The 26,926-nt window shown below is 32.3% G+C and overlaps 3 protein-coding genes and 1 long non-coding RNA gene across 6 annotated transcripts in view; 1 reads left to right on the top strand and 3 right to left on the bottom strand.

Moving 5' to 3' along the window:
* Positions 1 to 6,562: 6,562 nt before the first annotated feature.
* LOC130672062 (uncharacterized) lies at positions 6,563 to 11,183 on the bottom strand. Its single transcript, XM_057476285.1, has 9 exons — positions 11,044 to 11,183; positions 8,151 to 8,426; positions 7,935 to 7,964; positions 7,718 to 7,741; positions 7,502 to 7,525; positions 7,286 to 7,309; positions 7,070 to 7,093; positions 6,848 to 6,872; positions 6,563 to 6,762 (listed from the first exon to the last, which is right to left on the bottom strand). The coding sequence occupies exons 2-9, from the start codon at positions 8,420 to 8,422 to the stop codon at positions 6,751 to 6,753; spliced, it is 435 nt and encodes a 144-aa protein (XP_057332268.1). The 5' UTR covers positions 8,423 to 8,426; positions 11,044 to 11,183; the 3' UTR covers positions 6,563 to 6,750.
* A 4,085-nt stretch (positions 11,184 to 15,268) lies between these two features.
* Positions 15,269 to 17,729, bottom strand: LOC130672269 (uncharacterized). 2 transcript variants are annotated; one of them, XR_008990669.1, is made up of 5 exons: positions 17,711 to 17,729; positions 15,900 to 15,989; positions 15,663 to 15,820; positions 15,539 to 15,559; positions 15,269 to 15,452 (listed from the first exon to the last, which is right to left on the bottom strand). It is a non-coding gene; the product is annotated as an uncharacterized LOC130672269 (long non-coding RNA). The 2 variants fall into 2 exon arrangements; XR_008990668.1 differs by lacking the exon at positions 17,711 to 17,729 and having other exon boundaries at positions 15,900 to 16,008.
* The window catches only part of LOC130672266 (proclotting enzyme-like), a 30,102-nt gene continuing 19,091 nt past the window's right edge, over positions 15,916 to 26,926 (top strand). Inside the window, exon 1 of the mRNA XM_057476724.1 lies at positions 15,916 to 16,380. The gene's annotated coding sequence lies outside the window, so the exon portion shown is untranslated. The remainder of the gene's footprint in view (positions 16,381 to 26,926) is intronic.
* On the bottom strand, positions 18,807 to 25,029 carry LOC130672261 (probable serine/threonine-protein kinase DDB_G0282963). Of its 2 annotated transcripts, none has more exons than XM_057476712.1 (3): positions 24,845 to 25,029; positions 19,610 to 24,727; positions 18,807 to 19,498 (listed from the first exon to the last, which is right to left on the bottom strand). In XM_057476712.1, exons 2-3 carry the CDS (start codon positions 24,715 to 24,717, stop codon positions 19,384 to 19,386), a joined length of 5,223 nt encoding a protein of 1,740 aa, XP_057332695.1. In that variant the 5' UTR covers positions 24,718 to 24,727; positions 24,845 to 25,029; the 3' UTR covers positions 18,807 to 19,383. The 2 variants fall into 2 exon arrangements, with proteins under 2 accessions (XP_057332695.1, XP_057332696.1); XM_057476713.1 differs by lacking the exon at positions 24,845 to 25,029 and having other exon boundaries at positions 19,610 to 24,284; positions 24,403 to 24,538.

A 26,926-nucleotide genomic window follows, 5' to 3' on the forward strand; every position in this document is an offset into this window, starting at 1 on the left:
AAACATAAGTTGTTAACATTTTTATGTCAAAATTATTTTTTTAAACACGATAAACATTTATGTTAATGCAACTGTATCTACAGACTTTCATAATCACCCAATGCTTTCATTATCTTTTCTTTGTATTGGGTGAGTTTCAATGTTACAAATATTTAGGTTTTTCATAACCATTGGAATATTTTATATGCAATTTTGACAGTGTTTTTATATATATATATATAACTTTTTCAATGATGAAATTTTTAATAATCATATTAAAAAACATTAATGACGTAGACATCATTGACTCACGTAAATCAACAATTTTACCAGACATGCTGGTTTATTGATATTTCTTAATGTTTTTTTAACGATAAGTGTCAATGATAACGATTTAAATCAAATCTGTGATTTTCGTCATCAAAAATAATACAAATAATGTGATTTTTTAGGAAATTTTTCAAGCATCTAACCATTTTATTTGTCCATATGTTCAAATTGTCATAGGATTTTGCTGTAGGGGAGGGTGGGGCAGAGCGGCCCCCCTAAGCCAATTATTATTTTTTGTGGCTTTCAACCATAAGATCACTTTACTTTTGTCCTATTTCGAACAAAGTTATGGACGTTTTGCCAAAATTCTGAAAAAAAATTTTTTTTTTTTCGTTTTTTTTTTTTTTTTAAATTGTTTTCATCATTAAGAATGTATTTCTTTCTCTTGACAACTATTTTTGGTTTTATATTACTCGAAAAAAATTTTTTAAAGCGTCAAAAATCATTCACTCTCGATTACCTTAATTACTAATTGTTATTTAATAAAAAAAAAATCAATTCTATAATTTTACTTTATTTCAAAAATTTATCAACTAAAAAAAAAAATTTAATTTTTATAAATTTTTAGTGACCAAATTTGCCTCTTACATAGAGAAACGGCCGAAAAAAATGAAAAAATAATTTTTTCGGAAGTTTCGGCTGGTCCATTTTGCCCCAGGTGTTATGCGTAGGGCTAGAAATGTGGAATTATAATAATTTTTTTTTAATTTGACGATAAAAATATGAAAAAATCACTTTTTCAAAATTTTGGGCTTGTCCATTTTGCCCCAAATGTCATGCGTAGGGGTAAAAATGCGCAAACATATCGGATTTATAGTAATTTGGCGAAAAAAAAAAAATTTTTTTTTTGATCAAAATTTCAGGGGGGCTCTGCCCCACCCTCCCCTACTACTTTTTGATTACTCGATTAGATTCCCAAAATACTTTTGAACCAATTAATAGCATACGAAAAATAACATTTCTTGCCTATTGTCACAGAGATTAATCAGGTCACTGTAAAACTTACCCGGAAAATTTTAATTATACCGCTTTTTTGATGGATTTCTTATGTATACATTAGGGTGAGCCAAAAAAACCAACCTATCGAATTTATGTCTTAAAAAGGACCTACACGGAAAAAAATGAACTATATAAATTAAGAACGACAAGTAAAAAAATGATAAAGTGATCAGTAAATACTATCATTCTAAATAGTAATTTTTTTATTTATGATTAAAAAACGTGAATAATTACAGGATAAGTATGAAAATTTATTGTCTATGCAAGAAAAATTACTATTTGAACTTTAATAATCGTAACTGATACTTAGAAAATTGACGACACGTATGATAAAATTTATTATTTAGAATGTGAAAATTCCCCGTATTGATACCCGGGTTCCAAGTTATAATTTCAAACACTAATTTTTAAAGTTAATTTTTTTCCGTGTATGTATTGAGAAAAAAATTCTCCCATTGGGCAAAATTTTTAGCTCAATTTTAAAAGGTGTCGGTAGCCATTTGAAATTTCCCATTTAAATAACATGCAAACAAATGTTTTTTGATTAAAAATATTATAATTTCTGAACTGTGTGAGATAAAAAGTCGGCTCTAGAATATTCTTGTATGGCATTAAATTTCTTTAAAAAAAGTCCTGAGAGTCGAATTTGTAAACTTGATATTTCGTATACTAACAGGCTATCAAAGTCAAGAGTAAACAGAATCATACAAATTTGAGGCTTTATTATTAAAAATGTCAATACTACGAGATAATTTGTTCTACATGTAGTGCAATGTAATCACTAACAATATCCACGTTGTTACAAATAATATTTTGTTATCGATCACAATAAAAGAAAAGTATTTGGAAAATCCAAATAAAGCCTTAAATTTGTATGATTCTGTTTACTCTAGACTTTGATAGCCTGTTAGTATACGAAATATCAAGTTTACAAATTCGACTCCCAGGACTTTCTTTTAAGAAATTTAGTGCCCTACAAGAATATTCTTGAGCCGAATTTTTATCTCACATGGTTCAAAAGTTATAATATTTTTAATCAAAAAAAAATTTTTTGCCTGTTATTTAAATGGGAAATTTCAAATGGCTACCGACACTTTTTAAAATTGAGCTAAAAGTTTTGCCCAATGGGAGAGTTTTTTTCTCGATATATAGGTCCTTTTTAAGACGTAAATTCGATAGGTTGGTTTTTTTGGCTCACTCTAGTATACATATACATTTTACAATGGGATTTTGATATCTTACATACTAAATTTTTTTCCCATAGTCTCTTTCTTTAAGAAATTGTTTTGAAATCCAAGTTTTCGATTACTGTCTAAGAAATTTTATACGAATTCCACAGATAATCTAGATTTAACTCCCTGGGTTCGAAAACAGTCGAAAGTTTTGGGTTTTTCCCGTAGGGTAGACCCTTTTTTAAATCTTTGAAAATAACAAACACGTTTGCTTACTCGCAGTCGTAAAAATACTCATATATCTTTGGTTTGTTTTTATATTTAAAAGACAATTTTTCCAGTATATATGATTTCAAATTTAATGAATTGTTCATAATTTATTGGTTTTATAAGTTTTGCAGCTCTGATTGTCTGTATCATAAAGTTATTTTATGCTATAAATAAAATAACAATTTTTTAATCTGAGAAGTTTATTTTATTTAGCACATTTTACATAAAAATAATTTGACATTTTGAAATAAAATTCTGAACGATAGTTATTGAAAATTGGTGGATTAACTTCTCCAAAAAATTAAACTGGATGATTTTTCTGTGATGTTCTCATCATCTTCGATTAATCAGGATATCATGATTAATTAATTACTGTAAAAAAAAAAAAAATTTATTAAATATAATTTTCGATATTTCATAGTTAATCTTCTCTTTATTTTTGGGCAACGATCAGGGTTCCATAGAATTTGACCAACGATCAAAATAACCGCGACAAAATAACCGTTAAAAAAAACGCGGGACTTCAAATAGTTCAAAAATTGTGTGTTAAATAGTGAAGCGATTCAAATTAGTATTTTTGAAATAGTAATATCTAGCTCTTTTTGAAACAATTTTCCAGACAATTTATTGTGTACAATGTAATAAAATTAATTTTCTCGCCGTAATTTTGTCGTTAGTTATTTTTTCGCAATTATTAAAGCGTATCACTACTGACAGAAACCCAGAAATTGTTAAAAAACTAATTCAGCAACCGTAAGGACTCGAACCCACGACTGCCCAGTACCCGAAGTTCGAAGATCAATTTACTGACCAATCGACCAAGAATACGGTTTAATTTATTATTAAATATCCGTCGCATTACCAGTGTAGAAGATGTTTTAGAAAAAGTAACTTACGCAGGTGTTGCAGCCTTTTTTGTGTCCACCGGTACTTCCTACGACGTTAGTAACTTTATTGGCAATACCGGTCGCGACTATTTTGTCACCGTCGCATCCTTTATTTCCTACAATGTTGGTAACGTCATTATTAACACTAGTCGCAAGTACAGTGTTGCCACCTTTGTGTCCTCCGCAATCATGAGAGCAGACATTGGCTGATGCATAGACAACCATAACAGCCATGAAAAGTACTATTGCGAAACGCATCTTGCTTTTGGTTTTCTTGATTGACAATTGAAAAAGTAATTAGTTATAAGTTCACAAAAAATATCTAATTCAAAAAAACTATTACTTACAGTAGTAGTATTCGTTTTTGAACAGAACAATTAGCTTGTCGATTCAGGATCGTTATGAATTGTCCAGAAAAGAGAACGGTATTTATACTTTTACCTATTTTCTCAAATATATATGAATAACATAAGTCTTTGTTTCAAAAGTATTTTTTTTTCATGCGATCTTAGGAAACAATGAACATTAGTGTTATTACAACTACGCAAATATTTCATGATAAGGTGATAAAAGAATTCCTTTGTTTTACAAGTCGTTCAATAATCTAATATTTCAATGAGGAAAAACTTTTTTTCCTCTTCTTACACATCAACAGTAAATAAAAAATAAATGGAGTTCATTCACATTTACAAGTGCGAATCGTAATTTTTGATCATTTTAAAATAGGTATCAAAGTTTTGGGTCTGTGAATTTAAATGGAATTGATTTCTCGAAATTTTGGTTTGTCAAATATGTGGAAAATTAAGTTGGTTGAAAGCTGGCAAACACGCGTGTTTTGACGTCCTATTTTGATCCCTAGGTATGTAATATACTATTTATCGCGTAGCAAAACAGAATTTAGAGTTTCTGGAAAGTTATGGTAAAATAGCTTTCGTAAGGTGTTTTTTAAACAGCAAATTCCAAATATTTCTGCGCAGATGTGGTGAAAACTAATCAAGCGGTCAGAAATTACGTACTTTTTACCCTAGAAAAAAACTGGTTTTAGGCCTTCAATGGTTTGATATAGACTTATTTCAGCCTATTGAACAGGCAATGAAACTTTTAGTTTTAATGCAGGTAATGTGAACTTATTATTACTTGCTGTTATGATACTATTATTATAACAAAACTACATAGAGAAAAAAAAAATAAGAATTTTTCTAATAGCATAGGAAATTTTACTATGTTAACAAATCTTTAACATGTAAATTGACATAGGAATTATTTCTATGTTACATAGTAATAACTCCTGTGTAAGATAGGAAAATTTTCTATGTTACATAGAAATTTTTACTTTGTTAGCATAAATAGAAATAACTCCTATGGTAACATTGGAAAAATACCTACGTCAGTAATTTTTACTAAGCCAGGCTAGAAATTATACCTATGTACATAAAATAAAATTTCACACAATGTTTTAACATCGTTATATTTCCTTTGTTCACATAGTAATATTTCGGTTGCTTACAAAGAAATTTTCACTATGCGGACATAGGAAAATTTGCTGTGTTAACAAGTGAAGTATACCTTCGTCTATGAAATAAAGTTTCTATTTACGTTCACATAGAAATTTTTACTATACTAACATAGGAAACTTCTATGTGTTATCATGTGAAGTATACCTTTGTCTATGAAATGAAGTTTCTACTTATGTTCACATAGAAATTTTTACTATACTAACATAGGAAAATTTGCTGTGTCAACCTGTGAAGTATACCTTTGTCTATGAAATGAAGTTTCTACTTATGTTCACATAGAAATTTTTACTATACTAACATAGGAAAATTTGCTGTGTCAACCTGTGAAGTATACCTTTGTCTATGAAATGAAGTTTCTACTTATGTTCACATAGAAATTTTTACTATACTAACATAGGAAAATTTGCTGTGTCAACCTGTGAAGTATACCTTCGTCTATGAAATGAAGTTTCTACTTATGTTCACATAAAAATTTTTACTATGCTAACATAGGAAAATTTGCTGTGTCAACCTGTGAAGTATACCTTCGTCTATGAAATGAAGTTTCTACTTACGTTCACATAGAAATTTTTACTATGCTAACATAGGAAAATTTGCTGTGTAAACCTGTGACGTATATCTTTGTCTATGAAATGAAGTTTCTACTTACGTTCACATAGAAATTTTTACTATACTAACATAGGAAAATTCAATGTGTTAACATGTGAAGTATACCTTTGTCTATGAAATGAAGTTTCTACTTATGTTCACATAGGAATTTCTACTATGCTAACATAGGAAAATTTGCTGTGTAAACCTGTGAAGTATACCTTCGCCTATGAAATGAAGTTTCTACTTACGTTCACATAGAAATTTTTACTATACTAACATAGGAAAATTTGCTGTGTTAACATAAGAACTACACCTTCGTATATAAAATGAAATTGTTATTAATGAGCACATAGTAATATTTCAGTTGCTAACTCAAGAATTTCTACTGTGTCAACATAGGCCAATATGCCTACGTTACGTAGGAAATTTCACTTTGTTAATACAACAAGTTTTCCTATGTTGGCATAGTAAAAGTTCCTGTTTGAACAAAAGAAATAGTACTGTGGAACATAAAAAAAATTACCCATTTTAATCTTCTCCGTGAAATTTTTCGATTAACAATTTTCATAAGTTGTTTACAAAACCGTATGGTAATTATTTCAAAATTTATCTTGCTTTCACTGTGTTTTTGCAAACAATTGCAAGCCATTTTTTTTTCTTTCAGAGAAATGATAAATATATTATTCAATTAAAATAATAAACATAATTATTTAATTTAAAAAAATTACGTTATCACTCGCTACAAAAAATATCCCGTTTTCTAAATTTTCGATATTATTCAAATTCTAAAAATATGGGTCTTACATTAAATAAAAAATTTACTAATTATTTAAAGTTGTTTATTCGTGAGAATCATTTTTCACAGTATAATATATAAACTACTTGAATCAATTCATAAACAATAGTAATATGAAATAATGTATTAATCTTTTGAATAAGATTAATCACTACGATTTGTCATATAGTTTTTATCGCCGTGTTCATTGGAATTCATATGCCCATGGTCTATAACATGGTCTATAACATAAAAAGTATAATAAATTTACAATTATCTTTGACAATTTTACTGAAAAAGCGCAATTCATATAAAGACAATACTTACGCCCATCATTTCTTTCATTGAGCCCCTGAAAAAATTAACATTAAATAGTAAATATATTAACTTGAGTTTTAATTTATACTTGGAAAGGAGTTATCGGTATCAACTACAAAAATCGGTAGCAGCTACAGATTATTCTGGTAGCTGCTACCGAAAAAGAACCGGTAGCTGCTATCAATATTTCGTTTTCCTGAAGCATTAAAAATGATCTAGAAAATTACTTACATTATATCACACACAGGTTTCATACTGCAATTTGATAAATAGTAAATATTATAATTTTAGTTTGAATATTTACATGGAAAAGAATAATCGGTATCAGCCACAAAAATCGGTAGTAGCCCACAGATTATTTTGTGAGCTGCTACCAAAAAGAACCGGTAGCTGCTACCAATTTTTCATTTTCCTGTAGCATTAAAAATTATTTAGAAAATTACTTACACCATATTAGACATAGTATTCATACTGCAAATTGATAAATAGTAAATATAATAATTGTAGTTTGAATATTTACATGAAAAAGAATAATTGGTATCAGCCACAAAAATCGGTAGTAGCCCACAGATTATTTTGTGAGCTGCTACCAAAAAGTAACCAGTGGCTGCTACTAATATTTTTTTTCCTGTAGCATTAAAAGTGATTTAGAAAATTACTTACGCCATACCAAGCATAGGGTTCCCACTGCAATTTGATAAATAGTAAATATAATAATTTTAGTTTTAATATTTACATGAAAAAGAATAATCGGTATTAGCTAAAAAAATCGGTAGCAGCCCACAGATTATTTTGTGAGCTGCTACCAAAAAGTAACCAGTAGCTGCTACTAATATTTCTTTTCCTGTAGCATTAAAAATGATTTAGAAAATTACTTACGTCATAGCAGACATAGGGTTCTCACTGCAATTTAATAAATAGTAAATATAATAATTTGAGTTTTAATTTTTACATAAAAAAGAATGATCGGTATCAGCCACAAAAATCGGTAGTGGCCCACAGATTATTTTGTGAGCCGCTACCAAAAAGTAACTAGTGGCTGCTACCAATAATTCATTTTCCTGTAACATTAAAAATGATTTAGAAAATTACTTACAGCATTTTATTCATAGGACTGACAGTGGGCCTTGATAAATAGTAAATATAATAATTTGAGTTTTAATTTTTACATAAAAAAGAATGATCGGTATCAGCTACAAAAATCGGTAGCAGTCACAGATTATTTTGTGAGCTGCTACGAAAAAATAACCAGTAGCTGCTACCAATAATTCATTTTCCTGTAGCATTAAAAATTATTTAGAAAATTACTTACATCATTGTAGCCGTAGGATTGCTACTGTTCAACGAGGGTTCGGTCCCACTAGGAGCACTTGCAGTAGTTGGTACAGCAGCCATTTGAGAATTGGTCAGGTTTTGGCTGACGTTAGTAGTTTGATTTGCTGTATTGGTACCGTTATCAGCCGCTTGGGTCAAATTGGAAGCGACATTAGCCTCAGCACTCTGAGCGACTTGAGCATTATTGACCATTACGCAAGACAGCATAACAGCTATCAGATATACAGCTACACAATGGATCAGGCTCATTTTCCTGAATTTATAAATAGAAAAAAAAATTCATTATAAGTAACAAGAAATTATTTTTTATAACTCCCGCCTTTAAAGTTTAATTTTCAAGTGTCGGGTGGCGCTACGGGCGTGAGTGAAAAATCTTTCTGTCGATAACTTACCGACACACAAAGTATAGAACTGCATTAATAATCAGCTGTTTTACTTGTCACTGTACTAATTATTGATTACGATTTAAAAAATTTATGTTATGAAATTATCATTTAAATTTTAGCAGAAAAAAAACAGAAATGTGATATTGGAGTAAAAAATAACATAAATAGATTATTGAAGATATTCATATATATTTTTTTACAGAAGGATTGTCATATTTGTTATTGTAATGATCAAACTTCTCTCAATTGAACTTCAAAGACAGTCGTTATAAAAAATTGTTTGATACAAATGTTTAAAATAAGGATCTGCAATATGATTGAATCATAGCGACCCAAGTCCCAAGTTATGACGCATTTTCAACGATTATTATCGTAATTCCTCTGGTATAGGGAAAAAAATTTTTATGTTTGGAAGCATCTAATAGATCGTGATGGGAGCCATCTACATCCAGTATAAAAAAAATTCGTTCCAAAAAAATTAAAAAAAAATTCGATGCGTAGAACTTGTAAATTTGAGACCAAGCATAACTTTTTTCTAAATTGTAGGGTTTTTATCCCGACTAGAATTTCTTCCTAATTTGCCTGAAGTACCATAAGGACCTTATCAGGTTAATATAAGGTTTGCCTTATTAGGGCAAACCTGACAAGTTCCTTGTCAGGACCTCATCAGGATATCCCTATTCAAAAAAAAGTTATTTGCCATCGGGTCGACCTGATGACTTCCTGATCAGGACCTTATCAGGATATCATTATTCAAAAAGAAGTTATCCCATCACTTTAAATATTTCATTTACAGGCTAAACATTAAACAAAGTACCAAAGAATATTATATAAAAATCACGTCAATCATTGCAGCACAGATTTTTAACTTCTTCATCAGTTATTCTTTGACATCACAATGAATATTATATTTACACTTTCAAGATCACATGTGTATGTCAGCGCAGTGGATAGCATCGAGGACTTTAAATCGGAAGGACGCAGGTTCGAGCCCAGCAGTCATCGGGATTTTTTCATCAATAAAAAATATGTTTACTTCCTCTAATTAATGCTCTTAATACAATAGATAACATTCTCGATCGAATTAAAATTCTCTAATTTTTTTTTTGCAATTTAATATTTTTTTTTAAATAATTACTAATAAGGCAATCCTGATAAGGATTTGATAAGGATATCCTAGTAAGGTCCTGATAAGGCAATCCCGATAAGGACCTCATGGGTCTTAATCGTTACATCCATATCAGGATCCTTGTCAGGATACCCTGATCGGGACCTTATTTGAAATAAGGTTAACCCGATAAGGACTTCGACAGGCCCTTATGAAAAATTCTAGCCGGGATAGTAACAAATTTGGTAGATTTGGAATTTTACGTTGACGAATTTTGAATCTGATGAGAACGTTTTCGAAAAAAAATTTCAAAACGTATGTATGCTTAATTTTTCCTCGTTCAGAAACTGTTAAAAAATCTCTATATTGAAATGGAAATATATAGTGAATATGTGTTCAAAACTTTGTTATTTGACTCAAAATTCGATCACATGAAATTTCAAATTCACCATATGGTTCACTATTAAAATCCTAAATCTACAAAAAATTAAACATGAAGTTCTAATCTGCCTCAAACTTAGAAGTTCTACATGTCAAACTTTTTTGGAAATTTTTTGACACGCCATAGATCTAGTAACAATCACGAAAGCTATTGTAGCAATCCATTCTAGTCCTATTCACAATATGTTATAATCGATGTCGCCACTGTACGTATTGCTAACCTGATCCTATCAAAAAATCCATATGGAAATCCAGCCTAGATTCTTATGTGGGTTCCCACTAGTGTGTCCAGATCGTGGGTAAAAATTTCCCTTTCCCGCGATGAAATAGCATGGAGCGTAATGCTGAGAGGGGTAAATTTTTATTCATGATCTGACCACACAATCTCACATGGCATATCCATATGGTTTCCTATATGGGAATATTAATCTGTTCTATTCACATATGCGTATCAATAAACGATAGACATTGAACTCCAGATACCCCGGGTTCAATATAAATCACTTGTACAGAAATCCAGATTCCTACATAAATTTCCCATAAAAAAATCCTTATATCCAAGTTCTTATAGGGGAATCCAGGTGTCCGCAGTTTCATATGTGTAGTTTCTACGTGGGAATCTAGATATTCACAGTTTCCTATGTGAATGTCCCATATGGGAATCAAGTAACTCATGATTTCCTTGATGGATTTTTTTTGATAGGAGACTAACCTTCAAATATTTGAACAAGTGTCGTTGCAGTAAAAAAATCGTATCGTGTTGGTCACAATAATTTTTTTTCGTGGTAAAAAAACGTACATACTCGTTTCCGTTAAGAATGCGTCATAATCCGAGACATGCCATTAACAAGCGTAGCGCGAATCCTTGAATTAAAAATGTCTACCGAACAATATCTATTTTTTAAAAATAATCATTATATTACTTATGTACTTACGTTAATAATATTCAGCTTTAGAAGAAACGTTAAAGTTTATAATTCAAGAATACTGTTAGCTGTTTTAAAAATTATCTGGTATTTATATGTCCGCTATCGTTAAATAAATAAAATAAATTTTCGTATAATTATTCGCAATAATTATTTTATCTTTATGCAATAAACATTAAATATTTATGTTATGGCAACTGCACTCCAAATTCTTAGTGTTAATTTGTCGGAAAATTTTTGTTTTTCTTAATCCTTGAACATTCTGATAATTTGATGTAAAAAAAATAAACAAGTTTTTGTTTTCTTCACCACTGAAATAAAAAATTGAAAAAAAAAAAAATATGGGCGTCGGTTGACCCTGCGGGCCAGCCCCAAAACTTCCCGCTGTTTTCAAGCTCCTTGAGCTCAAGGAGCTTGAAAACATTACTGTGAATATATTTTCGAGCTCTTTGAGCTCGAAAACACTGTTTATTACCTGGGATTATTTGTTCATGAGCTTTTCAAGCTCTACCAAGTTACGTTTTTTGCTAAAGTTTGACAAGTTAAGAATAGAAAATTATTAATGAAGAAGCGGTTTTAAAATTTTTATTCTCGATTATGTTCAATGAAATAAATGTATCGAGGCAGAAATCAATGTCAGTGAACAAAATCAAGATTTGAGTGAGTTTTGACTTAGGTCAGAGCAATAATACATGAAATATCCGAGAAAAACATTAAAAACTGAGTTTTCTCAATTTTTTGCTGATAACATGATTTACACTAAAGAACAAGTTAAATGAGATTATATGATGATCGAAAGAGACTATAAAGAGGAAGAGTTTGTATGATTTCAGATACATTTTAGTACATTACACTGTAAAAAAATTCGCGAAGTGAATGCGGAGTGAATGAATTTTTAATTATTCACTCCCCTCGGAGTGAAATTCACTCCACAGGGGAGTTTTCGCGGAGTAGATAATTTTTTATTCATTTAATCCCTCCGGAGTGAAATTCACTCCGGAGCAGAGTTTTGAAAATATTATTAATAAAATATAACTCCACATAATAAAATCGAAGTAAAAATTCGCATATTACATTATTGATCAGCTGATATGCACACACATACACACATACATATTTAGGCACACACGCGCACTCGCACACACACGCATGCACACATTTACACACACGTACACATTTGTACACACGAGCACATTTGCACACACGTACAAATTTGCACACACGCACACATTTGCACACACGCACACAAACACCTGCACACACACATGCACGCAAACATACACTCGCACACACACACACACACACACACACACACACACATTGTTTAGCAGTTTCATATAAATTAATATAAATTTATTTAAGTATTAAAACTCCGGACCGGAGTGAATTGGGAGTGAAATAAAATCCGCGTCTCTCCGAGATCACTCTGCTAAAAAAAAACTTCTAATTCACTCCGCATGCGGAGTGTTTTTTTTTTAAACTGCGGAACTTCGAGTGGCGGAGTGAATGCGGAGTGAATTCGGATTTTATTTCACTCCCAATTCACTCCGGATTTTTTACAGTGTATATTTTGATTTATCCGGAAAAAATACCATTCTATGTTATTTTTTTAACTTTTCAGCGCCGATATCTTTTGAACTAATTGATTAATTAATGTAACAGGGCTGTTAGGCCCACCTCCGTTTGACGGGAGGCCGATTCCTCGCCCTTTTGGGCATACTCGCGCTGCGTGGTCCCTATTTATATAATCAACTTTTACCATATATTATAAAAGCGAAATATGAACATAAGCTCACATTAGCTTACCCATTAGGCGTGCATCGCATGTGGGTGCCTCACCAACAATCACTACGAGTCCGACCTCATTTGGACCCAAACACTCCTCCCATCTCAGGAAATAGAGATACTCTGGTCGAAGTGGGGCTTGGAATGGATCCCCCATGGTACCAGACTTCAGCTCTGGTCAACTGCTTGCATTGATTAGTGGTAGGACGCAAGTTCTCCCCATACCCTATGTAAAAGGCTTCTCCACTTGTCTCTTTCTGGTTCCCAACACGCAATTATCCGCTTGTTCGTCCCCTGCTAGATTTTCTACTATCCCCCGAGTTAACAACACTCCAATTTTTCAAGCCAAATCACAGTAAAGAGGGCCTCGGGGTAACTTTTGAACTAATGAACCGATTTTGACGTTTGAGGTGGCAATCGGCGCTTTTTCTTGAATTCTAGAGCTGATACGAATTTGGAATCGATCTGTTCAGCCGTTTCGACGATATTTGGAAAAACCCGTTTTTCACCATTTCTTTCTCCAACGATATCTCTCGAAAAAATTAACCGATTGAGATGGTTAAGGCGGCGATTGACGCGTTTTATTAAGTTCTAGAGCTAATTAGATTTTGAAGTTGATCGTTCAACTCGTTTCTGAGAAATCAATAAAAAACTAAAAAAAAATAATTTTTTTTTTTCGTAATTCGCAAATATTTTCGAGTCTACTGAATCAACTGATCTAAAATTTTTAGGGAAGTTGATGGCCAACAAGCTCTTTCAATTGCCACTTCAACCATTCAAATCGGTTCATTTGTTAAAAAGTTATAGAGCGTTCACATCCACACACACACACACTCACATACATACAGACACTCGGACATCATTCTGAAAATAGTTAGAATAGCTTCCTTGGACCTCAAAACGTCGACATCTGATGAAATTTCGATTTTCGCAAATCGGGGTGAAAACAATAACTTCCCAATTTTTTGAAAATCGTCGATTTTCTTAGCGGGAAGTTAAAAATTTATTGGTTTCTAGTTGATTTTCGAAAAACGCTGAAAAATGCGATGTTTTGACGGATAAATAGTTCTTTTTATGGTCAAATTACCATTATCATATACGATGTTTCAGTTTGGTTTTAAAAAATATTAAATGTATGTTTCCCCAAAAAATAATATGTATTCATATTATTGCAATTGCTTAAAATTTTTTGTGATGACACATGGGTTTCAAAGTTATTATTTACAATACAATGGTAAATTCACAGGGAGGTGGACAATAAAAGCAAAATTAGAATTTAATTTCGACCATATATTGGACGTTTCGTCCCTTTATTGGGACTTCTTCAGCAACTTGATCATATAAATTCTATCGTCTACTAGATGTTATTGGGACATACGTCATTCTTAATAATATAAAAATAATTAGCATTATTTAATATTTTAATTACATTAAAAAATAACAAAAAACGAAATAAAGATAAACTCCAATTTATGTGACACTCAATACATATACTCTCAACTAGTGTGACACTTGAAGCAGGATTGGGTTTTATTAATTCTTTGAAAACGAAAGGAATATTTCTCTCAGGGTAATAAAACTGGGTATATTCTTGAGACAAAATACAAGCTATAACTTGTACATAAACCAAATGTAACTGTAGGATGTAAGGACCTAGGATAAGAAATATATAGAAATAAATATTTAGTCTTAACTAGCTCTCAAAGCTGTAAGCACGTATCTTCCGATTGCTCTTTTCAGTTATAAATAAAATCACAGTTAAAATTAATAAAGACATAATTCATTTAAATAGAACTGAATACGATCCTGTAACCTTCCTCATTTCCAACAGCGGGCTTAATAAATTTTTAGTTTTGGATGAATAAATTTTAGAGCCTGCCCTGCATGGAAATATATATATATATATTTATATATATATATGATGACAGACATATCATACACTGATTCGCTGACGAGTGATAAAATTAAAAACTTTGAAAAAATGATTCTTGTGCTATTTAAATGAGAAATCGAAAATTGCGATGACGCGGTTGTTAATATTAATATTAAGAGTTCAAACTTAAACGGTATATTTTTTTCGTCATCTCAAACAATATTTTTCGTATAATTTTTGAAAAAAACAATGATCGATTTTTTTGACACAGTCTAACATAATATATATACATATTTTTGTACAGAAATAGTTATATTACTCTTATTCAAAAATAACTACCATGTTTTTAATTGGGAATTGTAATGATTCATTCTTTGTTTTTGCAGTTTTGTTCTGACCGTTTTTTTAAAAAAACAATACACGTTAATATTATGACTATGGGTTTAAAAAAATTACCGTTATCACCTGATATAATAAACGTTATGTTCCAAAATTATGTTTTGAATTATTCAATTATTCGAGTTTGTAATAATGTGTTCAGTGAATATCTTTACACACATTTAAATAAAAAATAAATTTATTATTAAAAATTCTTTATTTAATAAACGAACTTTTCACAATAGAACATTTTTACTATTTTAGCTGATTCATAATAATAGTTAGTATGAATTCTTGCAGTTTATCTTCAATATGATTAACTACGTAAATTTATTACATAGTTATCGTGGTCTTCTTTGTTGGAATTGAAAGATTAAATTACCTATAATAAAAAAAAAAAAGATAAATTAAAAAATATTTGGGACAAATTTACTGAGAAAGCGAAATTCTTATAAAGAAAATACTTACGCTATAGGCATAAGACCGCTCCTGAAAAAAACAATGACAATTTAATATATAATGCAGTTAACTATTCGTCTTTAGTGTATAAAAAGTACATAGTAAATCTATTTAATTGGGTTTTATCACTTACGTCATACCAGTGATGCCACTAAGAGCACTAGACCCTGCTTGGGAACTAGCCCCTGAATTTGCTCCAGAAGCTGCTGCAGCGCCGTAAACACTCTTAACTGATAGACAAACCAGCATAGCAGCGATCAGGAATATGATTGCGAAACGCATCTTGATTTTCTATCAGAATTTATAATTTAATAGAGCAATTAATTATTTGGTTAAGAAATAATTATTTTTTTAAAAAATGACTGCTTACTTTTATAATATTCGGCTTCAAAAACAGAAGTTAAGTTCTTTAGTCAGAATCGTTGTATGCAGTTTTGGAAACTGTTCGGTATTTATACCCCTAGTTATATCATTAAATAAATAAATGATGTTTCAGTTCAGTTTTTAAAAATATTAAATGTATGTTTCCATAAACAAAAATATGTATTCATATTATTGCAATTGGATGAAATCTTTTGTGATGACGGGTTTCAAAGATATTATTTACAATCCTTGAATAATTTTGTATTTTCTGATGAATAAATTTAAAGAGCCTGTTGAGGGATATGTGTGTGTGTATATTTCAATAAATATAAAAATTTTCCATTGACTTTTCGATGAAGTGTTTATTAAGATTTCGATATCATCAAATTTTTATGATACCTATTAATAACGAATGGAACGCATAGTAATATAAATATGGTACCGCTAGACGGATGAAAGGAACCCTAATATATTAGAAAAATCATACCGTAAGTATAAAAAATTTTTCCATAATGTATAGCAACCTTTCCCATGCACGCAGAAATTATTCTTTTTTGAAATGCTATCGTGTCATAGTATAATGCCGGACCATGTCGGCCTCCTGTCATAAATTGGAATACACACGTTCAAAAATTACAATGGCCGTAGTAATTTTTGCATGTGTTTATTTCTATTTTCGTTAAATAGCCGACTATAATAGATGGGAACAATTGTCATATTATAGAAACAATTCTTATATATTATGAGAACACTTTCCAGTACACTGTAAAAAATCACCGGGGTAAGTCCAAGCGGTGTAGGTGTTAAAATAATCGGTGTTAAATTTACCCCCGAAAGCGGTGTGAAAATAACGCCGCCACCGGTGTAAATATTCTTTACCGGTGTTAAAATATTTTACTTTTTGAATATTTTTACTCACTCGATCACTATACTTGTTAATAAATGATATTTTTTATGAATTTTCACAAAGAACTGACATTTTTTGTGTTTTATAATCTTTAAAGTTAATACTCCAAACGGACGCAGTTTACCCAGCTTTTACACCAGTATTACTCCGCTTTTACACCGATTACCCCACTTTTACTCCGCTTTCACACCGGATACCCCGATTTAACACCGGTGTATTACTCCTCTTACACCGGTGTAATTTCATTTTTACACCGGGCGGAGTTAAAACGAGTCCATTTTTAACACCGCTCTTTTTACAGTGTATGCATTGAAATGATTACCATGGAAAAACCTGTTCTTATATTATTATGTGGATCATCCAAAAATATCATGAAAACAGGCTTTATACTTTGTAACGTGTTGTTTTACTGGACTTTTCCCTGCTGCTTTAGCTCGCCGGAGTCCAAGGATTGTTTGGGAGAATTAAACATAAATTTGCCTTCCTTTATTTAACAATGTTTATCAGTGGTAAACAGGATTACGATACAATAATAACAATATCGTTTACAATTAAACAATAGTATAAATTATGAATATTAATTTATACAGTAGAAAATGAAAAAGAAAAGGTTACTAGTACCGAATTTACCCGTTCGCGGCGTTATATTTACGGTTTCCGATCACGGGGTACCAACTGGCTACGGCGCCGGGCTTGTTGGCTACGCGGGTTACCTCCTTCCCCACAAATCGTGGACTACTCCCAGCAAAACTAGTTTCCCCTCCTACCGGTGACTCGACGTCTTCAGGTGGCCCTAAAAGCTACACCCAGGGACAAGCGGATCAAATCTTGCAAGCCCCACCTACTCGGTCTGTGATCACCTACAGTACTTTGACAGAAGTCCAAAGTACTGGGATATCCGGTTATCTTACCTCAATTTTCCCCAACGGGACTATTGCGGCAAGGTAAAGGCCAAATATTCAGTAGAATCAAAATTCTTACTGAATATTCACCGTCCAAAATGGTTGATCTAATACGGATTTTACATTGGTACTTAAAGGTTCAAGCAACCTTTGTACCAGTGGAAACAAACGAAATGATTTGTCCCTCTATCGGCGGCTCGGGTACTAGTAAGAATGTAAGAAAAAGTATAAGTATTTTATTAGCAACTCAAAGTGTTTGAATTTTGCTGTTGTCGATCCATAAGCTTACGAATGAATGTGTTCAAAGATACAGAATAATTCGTTTTCATGAAAAAGAATTGAATGATACAAATTAACTTAGAAAAATAAGCCTACGAATGGATAGACTATAAGAAAATGAATAATCTCTTTCCTTTAAAAAGAATTAAATGATATAGAAAAAAATAAACGATACGAGAAAAACAGAGTCACAATTAATTTCAGCGCAGTATAAATAACAGTTAAATTTACAAAATCATAAAATAATACAATAATTATTTCTCAACGCAGAAAAAAAAATGTAAAAGGATTGACTCTTAGAGCTTAACAAAATTATATTTGATATATTTTTTTTTTTTTTTTTCCACACACTATTTACAGGTTCTTCACAACTTACAGAAGTATTTCTTATTAATAGTGAGATCATTGTTCGTCATTTGGGGAACATGATCCATAGAACATAGGAACAATGTTCGTATGTGTATACAAACAAACCGTTTCTGAAATATTAAGGTGACCATTCCTACACTGTAAAAAGAGCGGTGTTAAAAATGGACCCATTTTAACTCCGCCCGGTGTTAAAATAAAATTACACCGGTGTAGGAGGAGTAATTCACCGATATTAAAAATACCGGTGCTAAATCAGGGAAAACCGTTGTAAATGTGGAATAAAATCGGTGTAAAAGCGGGGTAACCGGTGTAAATGCGGAGTAATACTGGTGTAAAAGCTGGGTAAACTGCGTCCATTTGGAGTATTAACTTTAAAGATTATAAAACACAAAAAATGTCAGTTCTTTATGAAAATTAATAAAAAATATCATTTATTAACAAGTATAGTGATCGAGTAAGTAAAAATATTCACAAAATAAAATATTTTAACATCGGTAAAGAATAGCTACACCAGCGGCGGCGTTATTTTAACACCGGAGAATTTTTTTTAACACCGGTACAGAATATTTACACCGGCGGCGGCGTTATTTTCACACCGCTTTCGGTGTTGAAATTTGACACCGCAAATTTTGACACCTACACCGCTTGGATTTACCCCGGTGATTTTTTACAGTGTATACGTTACAGAGGATCTTCATATTTATGGTGTACTTTTCATAATTAAGGAATATTGCCTATAGTATAGGACCCCTGCTTAGAAAAAACGATAGATTCTCATAGATGTATGTGTAATGCGTATATAACACTTGTCATAGAACTCATTAATTTTTTATTAAAATCTCTTCAGAAATCAATGAGAATGCATCGAATTTTATAAGAATATTTTGAACAAGAAATAGTTTCTATACGAAAATAGGATTTTATGTATGTATAGAAAACATCATTTGTATTAAATAAAACATTGCTTTTTATTGTACAGTCCTTACAAGATCGTATTGCTAATTTTCCAACTCGTCAGAAAATGGTTATGAAGATCAGAATAAAAATGACAATATCGGTGGATGGTATATCATGTAGGAAACAAGGTTTCGTACATTCGTCAAACTAGGCTCTACAGCAACTGCTGGGGTGAAACTAAGAATATTTCCTCTGAAAAACGATAAAAAATTTAGCTTATGGTGATTTATGTTTATCATAGAAAAAACAAATAAATACTTTGTTTCTAATTCATAAGTAAATAGCAAATTTCAAATCACTTACGTATAAACTTTTTGGTCACTGTTAGTATTTTGTCTGTTGTTATTAGAATAACTGTTCACACCAATCTTTTCAATTGTGTTACCAATCGTGTTTTGCAACAAATGATAACCGTTATTGAATAGGCCAGTATTACTTATAACAGCATTCTCGATAGCATTGCTGACAGAATTGAAGCCGTCAATTATTCCAGGAGAAGTTGGTACAGGTGTTTGAATAGTAATTGGAACAGCATTATCTACTAAACTATTAGCGCTATTAATTTGACCCGTATTTGCAATAGCGCTACTAGAAGTTCTGACAACAGTATTTCCTACTGGGTCAATAGCAGGAGTACTTACAACAGTATTAACATTAGTACTGTCTACGGGGCCTGCATTGATTACGGGAGGACTATCCACTGTCTTTACCACAGAGTTATTAACAGCATTATTGAGATCGTGATTAACAGTTTGATCGAGAGTATTATTGGTAATATTGGTTGCTAAGTTACTACTGGTGTTCTCTGAAGCATTTGCTACAGTATTTCCACTAATATCATCAGCGGTTGGTCCAATTATTTCACTGCTATTCTTTCCATCCGTATGCTCTGCGGCGTTATCAGAAGGACTACTAATGGTATTCACTATCGGGATAGATCCACTATTGTTCTCAGGATGGTTGTTAGGTGTGGGTTCAAGATTATTATCGATAGGTAAAGCTGTTAGATTACCACTACTCTTGTCTTTAGAAGGATTTCCTGCAGTGATGGCACTAATATTAACAACAGCATTTGCTGCTGAGTTATCAATATCATTGTTTCCTACAGTGCTATCTACAGGACTGCTGACAGCTTGCGATACAGAGTTATTATCACTGTTGATATTACTGTTGTTTTTAACGATGAGACTGGGGGTATTGTCAACAGTACTTCCTGCGGGCTTATCGTCGTTGCTTTCTAGAATATTTCCTACAACGCCATTAGTATTGGAAACAATACTTCCTACAGAGTTATCAGGATTAGTGTTTTCCTTCATATTTCCTCCTGTACTATCAACAACCGGTGATCTTACAGGTTTGTCATCGTCTTTGTTTTTCGGCGCATTTTCTACAATTCCATTAGTATTGGAAACAGTACTTCCTGCTGCATTATCAGGACTAATATTTCCATTTGTGTTTCCGACAGTACTATCAACGGTTTGTGATCCTACAGGTTTGTTATCGTCCTTGTTTTTCGGCGCATTTTCTACAATTCCATTAGTATTAGAAGCATTACTTACAGCTGAATTATCAGGACTAGTACTTCCATTAATATTTCCTACAGTACTATCAACAGTCTGTGATCCTACAGGTTTGTCATCGTCTTTGTTTTTCGGCGCATTTTCTACAATTCCATTAGTATTAGAAGCATTACTTACGGCTGAATTATCAGGACTAGTATTTCCATTAATATTTCCTACAGTACTATCAACAGTCTGTGATCCTACAGGTTTGTCATCGTCTTTGTTTTTCGGCGCATTTTCTACAATTACATTAGTATTAGAAGCATTACTTACGGCTGAATTATCAGGACTAGTATTTCCATTAATATTTCCTACAGTACTATCAACAGTCTGTGATCCTACAGGTTTGTCATCGTCTTTGTTTTTCGGCGCATTTTCTACAATTCCATTAGTATTGGAAACAGTACTTCCTGCTGCATTATCAGGACTAATAATTCCATTTGTGTTTCCTACAGTACTATCAACACTCTGTGATCCTACAGGTTTGTCATCGTCTTTGTTTTTCGGTGCATTTTCTACAATTACATTAGTATTGGAAACAGTACTTCCTGCTGCATTATCAGGACTAGTACTTCCATTAATATTTCCTACAGTACTATCAACAGTCTGTGATCCTACAGGTTTGTCATCGTCTTTGTTTTTCGGCGCATTTTCTACAATTCCATTAGTATTGGAAACAGTACTTCCTGCTGCATTATCAGGACTAATAATTCCATTTGTGTTTCCTACAGTACTATCAACACTCTGTGATCCTACAGGTTTGTCATCGTCTTTGTTTTTCGGTGCATTTTCTACAATTACATTAGTATTAGAAGCATTACTTACGGCTGAATTATCAGGACTAGTATTTCCATTAATATTTCCTACAGTACTATCAACAGTCTGTGATCCTACAGGTTTGTCATCGTCTTTGTTTTTCGGCGCATTTTCTACAATTCCATTAGTATTGGAAACAGTACTTCCTGCTGCATTATCAGGACTAATATTTCCATTTGTGTTTCCTAGAGTACTATCAACAGTCTGTGATCCTACAGGTTTGTCATCGTCTTTGTTTTTCGGCGCATTTTCTACAATTCCATTAGTATTAGAAGCATTACTTACGGCTGAATTATCAGGACTAGTATTTCCATTAATATTTCCTACAGTACTATCAACAGTCTGTGATCCTACAGGTTTGTCATCGTCTTTGTTTTTCGGCGCATTTTCTACAATTCCATTAGTATTGGAAACAGTACTTCCTGCTGCATTATCAGGACTAATATTTCCATTTGTGTTTCCTAGAGTACTATCAACAGTCTGTGATCCTACAGGTTTGTCATCGTCTTTGTTTTTCGGCACATTTTCTACAATTCCATTAGTATTAGAAGCATTACTTACGGCTGAATTATCAGGACTAGTATTTCCATTAATGCTTCCTACAGTACTATCAACAGCCTGTGATCCTACAGGTTTGTCATCGTCTTTGTTTTTCGGCGCATTTTCTACAATTCCATTAGTATTGGAAGCATGACTTCCCGCTGCATTATCAGGACTAATATTTCCATTTGTGTTTCCTACAGTACTATCAACGGTTTGTGATCCTACAGGTTTGTTATCGTCCTTGTTTTTTGGCGCATTTTCTACAATTCCATTAGTATTGGAAACAGAACTTCCTGCTGCATTATCAGGACTAGTATTTCCATTCATATTTCCTACAGTACTACCAACGGTTTGTGATCCTACAGGTTTGTTATCGTCCTTGTTTTTTGGCGCATTTTCTACAATTCCATTAGTATTGGAAACAGAACTTCCTGCTGCATTATCAGGACTAGTATTTCCATTTATATTTCCTACAGTACTATCAACGGTTTGTGATCCTACAGGTTTGTTATCGTCCTTGTTTTTTGGCACATTTTCTACAATTCTATTAGTATTGGAAACAGAACTTCCTGCTGCATTATCAGGACTAGTATTTCCATTCATATTTCCTACAGTACTATCAACGGTTTGTGATCCTACAGGTTTGTTATCGTCCTTGTTTTTTGGCGCATTTTCTACAATTCCATTAGTATTGGAAACAGAACTTCCTGCTGCATTATCAGGACTAGTATTTCCATTTATATTTCCTACAGTACTATCAACGGTTTGTGATCCTACAGGTTTGTTATCGTCCTTGTTTTTTGGCGCATTTTCTACAATTCCATTAGTATTGGAAACAGTACTTCCTGCTGCATTATCAGGACTAATATTTCCATTTGTGTTTCCTACAGTACTATCAACAGCCTGTGATCCTACAGGTTTGTCATCGTCTTTGTTTTTCGGCGCATTTTCTACAATTCCATTAGTATTGGAAGCATGACTTCCCGCTGCATTATCAGGACTAATATTTCCATTTGTGTTTCCTACAGTACTATCAACGGTTTGTGATCCTACAGGTTTGTTATCGTCCTTGTTTTTTGGCGCATTTTCTACAATTCCATTAGTATTGGAAACAGAACTTCCTGCTGCATTATCAGGACTAGTATTTCCATTCATATTTCCTACAGTACTACCAACGGTTTGTGATCCTACAGGTTTGTTATCGTCCTTGTTTTTTGGCGCATTTTCTACAATTTCATTAGTATTGGAAACAGAACTTCCTGCTGCATTATCAGGACTAGTATTTCCATTTATATTTCCTACAGTACTATCAACGGTTTGTGATCCTACAGGTTTGTTATCGTCCTTGTTTTTTGGCACATTTTCTACAATTCTATTAGTATTGGAAACAGAACTTCCTGCTGCATTATCAGGACTAGTATTTCCATTCATATTTCCTACAGTACTATCAACGGTTTGTGATCCTACAGGTTTGTTATCGTCCTTGTTTTTTGGCGCATTTTCTACAATTCCATTAGTATTGGAAACAGAACTTCCTGCTGCATTATCAGGACTAGTATTTCCATTTATATTTCCTACAGTACTATCAACGGTTTGTGATCCTACAGGTTTGTTATCGTCCTTGTTTTTTGGCGCATTTTCTACAATTCCATTAGTATTGGAAACAGAACTTCCTGCTGCATTATCAGGACTAGTATTTCCATTCATATTTCCTACAGTACTATCAACGGTTTGTGATCCTACAGGTTTGTTATCGTCCTCGTTTCTCGGCGCATTTTCTACAATTCCATTAGTATTGGAAACAGAACTTCCTGCTGAATTATCAGGACTAGTATTCCCATTCATATTTCCTACAGTACTTTCAACAGCCTGTGTTTTTACAGTCTTATCATCCCTATTTTCCGGAGCATTTTCTACAATTCCATGAGGATCGGAAACAGTACTTCCTGCTGAGGTATCAGGCCTACTATCTCTATTTATAATTCCTACCGTGTTATCAAGTGCACTGCCACCGGTATTGGCTATCGAGTTATCACTGCTGGGATTGACAGGGTATCCTGCAAAGTTATTACCATTGTGATTTCCCCTAGCATTTCTAATTGAGTGACTTAGAGTATTGGCAGAAGTATGACCTACTAAGTTGTGACCATTATTGTGTCTTCCAGTATGTCTTACCTTGTTGTCTACACTATTTTTAATGCTGTTGTCTACTGATTTATAGCCTCTATTTCTTTTATCAATATTTCCTCTATTACTATGAAGCCTATTATCGAAATTTTGTCTTCCAGCGTGATTAATGCCACTATTTACAGTTGATTCTCTCAGACCATTTATTCTTTTTTGATTATCACTGTCGTAACCGTTATTATCCCCTCTCTCATTTCGTAAGGTTTTCATCAAATTGTTATCAGTGTTTTCTTGTCGATCATACGGAATTGTTGTCACATATACTGGCATAGCAGCCATCATGAGGAACATCAATATCCGCATGTTGTTATTCCTGGCCAAAATAAGTTTATCAGGCATATTATGAGTCATCAGTATATATATATATATATATATATATGTGATTATAATTAAAAAAAAATATTCATTTATTTATTTATATTGTACTTACGATAATATCGGCAAGCCCAAGACAAAAATTTCAGAATTATGTAAATTTATTAAACTTTATTATAACCTATATATACCTATATTTTATCTTTTTGAATAAATAACGCATGTTTATTTATATTATTTCCAAAAAGTATATTTATCGTTCATTACCCTAATGTATAAACAAAATTCATGTTATCGCAACTGCATAACAATAATTTTGTGGTAAATAATAATAATAAATATTTTAATGTTTTTATTTTTGATTAATGTTTTACTAAAAAATTATTCTTCGACGCTGAAAAAATTGTACAGGTTTAAGGTAAAATAATCTAAATATTATAGTTTTACCAAAATCGTTTTATAATAAATCCAAATTTCCAATCAAACCTCTGAATATATTCATAGCTTTTATTAATTAGGTCAAATAAAATTTTTTTTTCATCAATAGTACAAACAAAGTTCTATAATCAAAATGTCTGGGAAAAAATGTCATTTTGTAAATCAACACGATGTTCAAATTTAAAACCATAGTATTCATTTTTTTATCTAAATCGATCTTCGCAGAAGTAAACCGTTTTTTCCCTCAATGAAAAAAAAATTATTTATGATCAGAAATTACTCAGTATTTTTCCAATGAAACTTTGTCGGCAGTTGGATTCTCTCTGAACTGACTCTCTTAAATTGGCCACTTTTATAAAATTCAGTTACGTCTTCTTAATCTTATCTTGTTTATCATTAGTCTTATTCAATAATTCTTTATACTGTGTTTGTTTGTTCAATTTCACCTGTAACACTTGCAAAGTTGCTCACATGACTGTGACGTGTTTTCGAATAAAACCTTACACGGTAACTAAATTTTGGATCCCCGAATAATAACATTCTCGTAAGATCATTAGGGTAAAATCTGTCACAGAAAACAACATCCATTACCTAAATATACGTAATACTGATCTTTAGCAACTGTAGTTTGTGTTGAAGTTGGCTTTTCTTTACTATAATTTACAGAAACTTCAATTCCAGCCGTTCTTGTTGCAGACAAAATTTTTCATCGTATCTACACCGAAAGTTTTAGCGGCTTCTTTTACTAACGGAAGCAAAGTCGTACTTTTCTCTGGTGGAAAAATAAATTAATTAGTTCATTATACACCGAGAGTAAAAAGTGTGTCATTTCAACCCATGTGTGTAATTGCCTACCCGAGTTGAACGCAAGGGTGGCGAACACACGGATTAAGAAGTCCTTTCCACCCCGGGTGTGTAATATACTAATTTCCACTAAATCTGCATTTGAAAGGTCAAACTTTTTACTTTGTGGAAAAATGGCGCATGCGCAATTTCTATCATGTGTTTTCGCATAACAAAACAGCACGACTTTCTTCCGACTAAACTTTCAGCGCAGGGATCGTGGAAAGAATTAACACATGCGCTATTTCTTCCGCAAATAGAGGGAAAAATTTGAACTTCCAAGTGTACATCTGCTGGAAAATTTTATATTACACACCTCAGACAGAAAGATCGGCATCTAAATCCACGTGCTTGCTGCCCTAGTTTTTGGCTCGGGGAATTACACGCACGGGTTAGAATATTCTACTTTCCTCACTAGGTGAATAATATACTATTTTTCTGTGTCATTAAAAAGTATCACAATTTACAAAAAAAAAAGACTGTTTTCTTGCTTAGAAGTATCGAATTCTTCACTGCTTCTACTGAAGGAACAAAAGACCGAAAATATCTTTTTTATTGTCAATTTATTTATGTTTATTACCCATTGATTTTATTTTTATTACATAATTGTAATCCTCCGGTAGCGATCATAAAAAAAGATGAAAAACTTGAGGTCACAGGAAGTAAATAAAGGACGATGTACACGTGCCAAGGATTTGAAATTTTCTCACCGTCTGTTACTAACAGCAACTGCTGTACCATAATGTGTGATGGCTTGAGTTAAAGGATATACAAGGATACAACTAAAGGAAGACAAGAAATTGTATGGCGCTTCAACACAAACAGTTAACGTTCGTATGCTCTTATGTATGTGGAACTAAAAAACAACTGTGGGTAAAAAAAAAAAAATAAAGATAAGATTACGAGTTAAAAATAA

Source organism: Microplitis mediator, chromosome 7 (assembly GCF_029852145.1).
Source record: "Microplitis mediator isolate UGA2020A chromosome 7, iyMicMedi2.1, whole genome shotgun sequence".
Taxonomy (NCBI): domain Eukaryota; kingdom Metazoa; phylum Arthropoda; class Insecta; order Hymenoptera; family Braconidae; genus Microplitis; species Microplitis mediator.

Coding starts and splice junctions, on each gene's coding strand:
- LOC130672062 (XM_057476285.1), bottom strand. CDS start 8,422: ATGAGCCTGATCCATTGTGTAGCTGTATATCTGATAGCTGTTATGCTG. Junction 7,094..7,285: donor AATACTATGTCTAATATGGT/GTAAGTAATTTT, acceptor ATCAAATTGCAG/TATGAAACCTGTGTGTGATA. Junction 6,873..7,069: donor AAACCTGTGTGTGATATAAT/GTAAGTAATTTT, acceptor TAATTTTTTCAG/GGGCTCAATGAAAGAAATGA.
- LOC130672261 (XM_057476712.1), bottom strand. CDS start 24,717: ATGCGGATATTGATGTTCCTCATGATGGCTGCTATGCCAGTATATGTG. Junction 19,499..19,609: donor AGTGACCAAAAAGTTTATAC/GTAAGTGATTTG, acceptor ATCGTTTTTCAG/AGGAAATATTCTTAGTTTCA.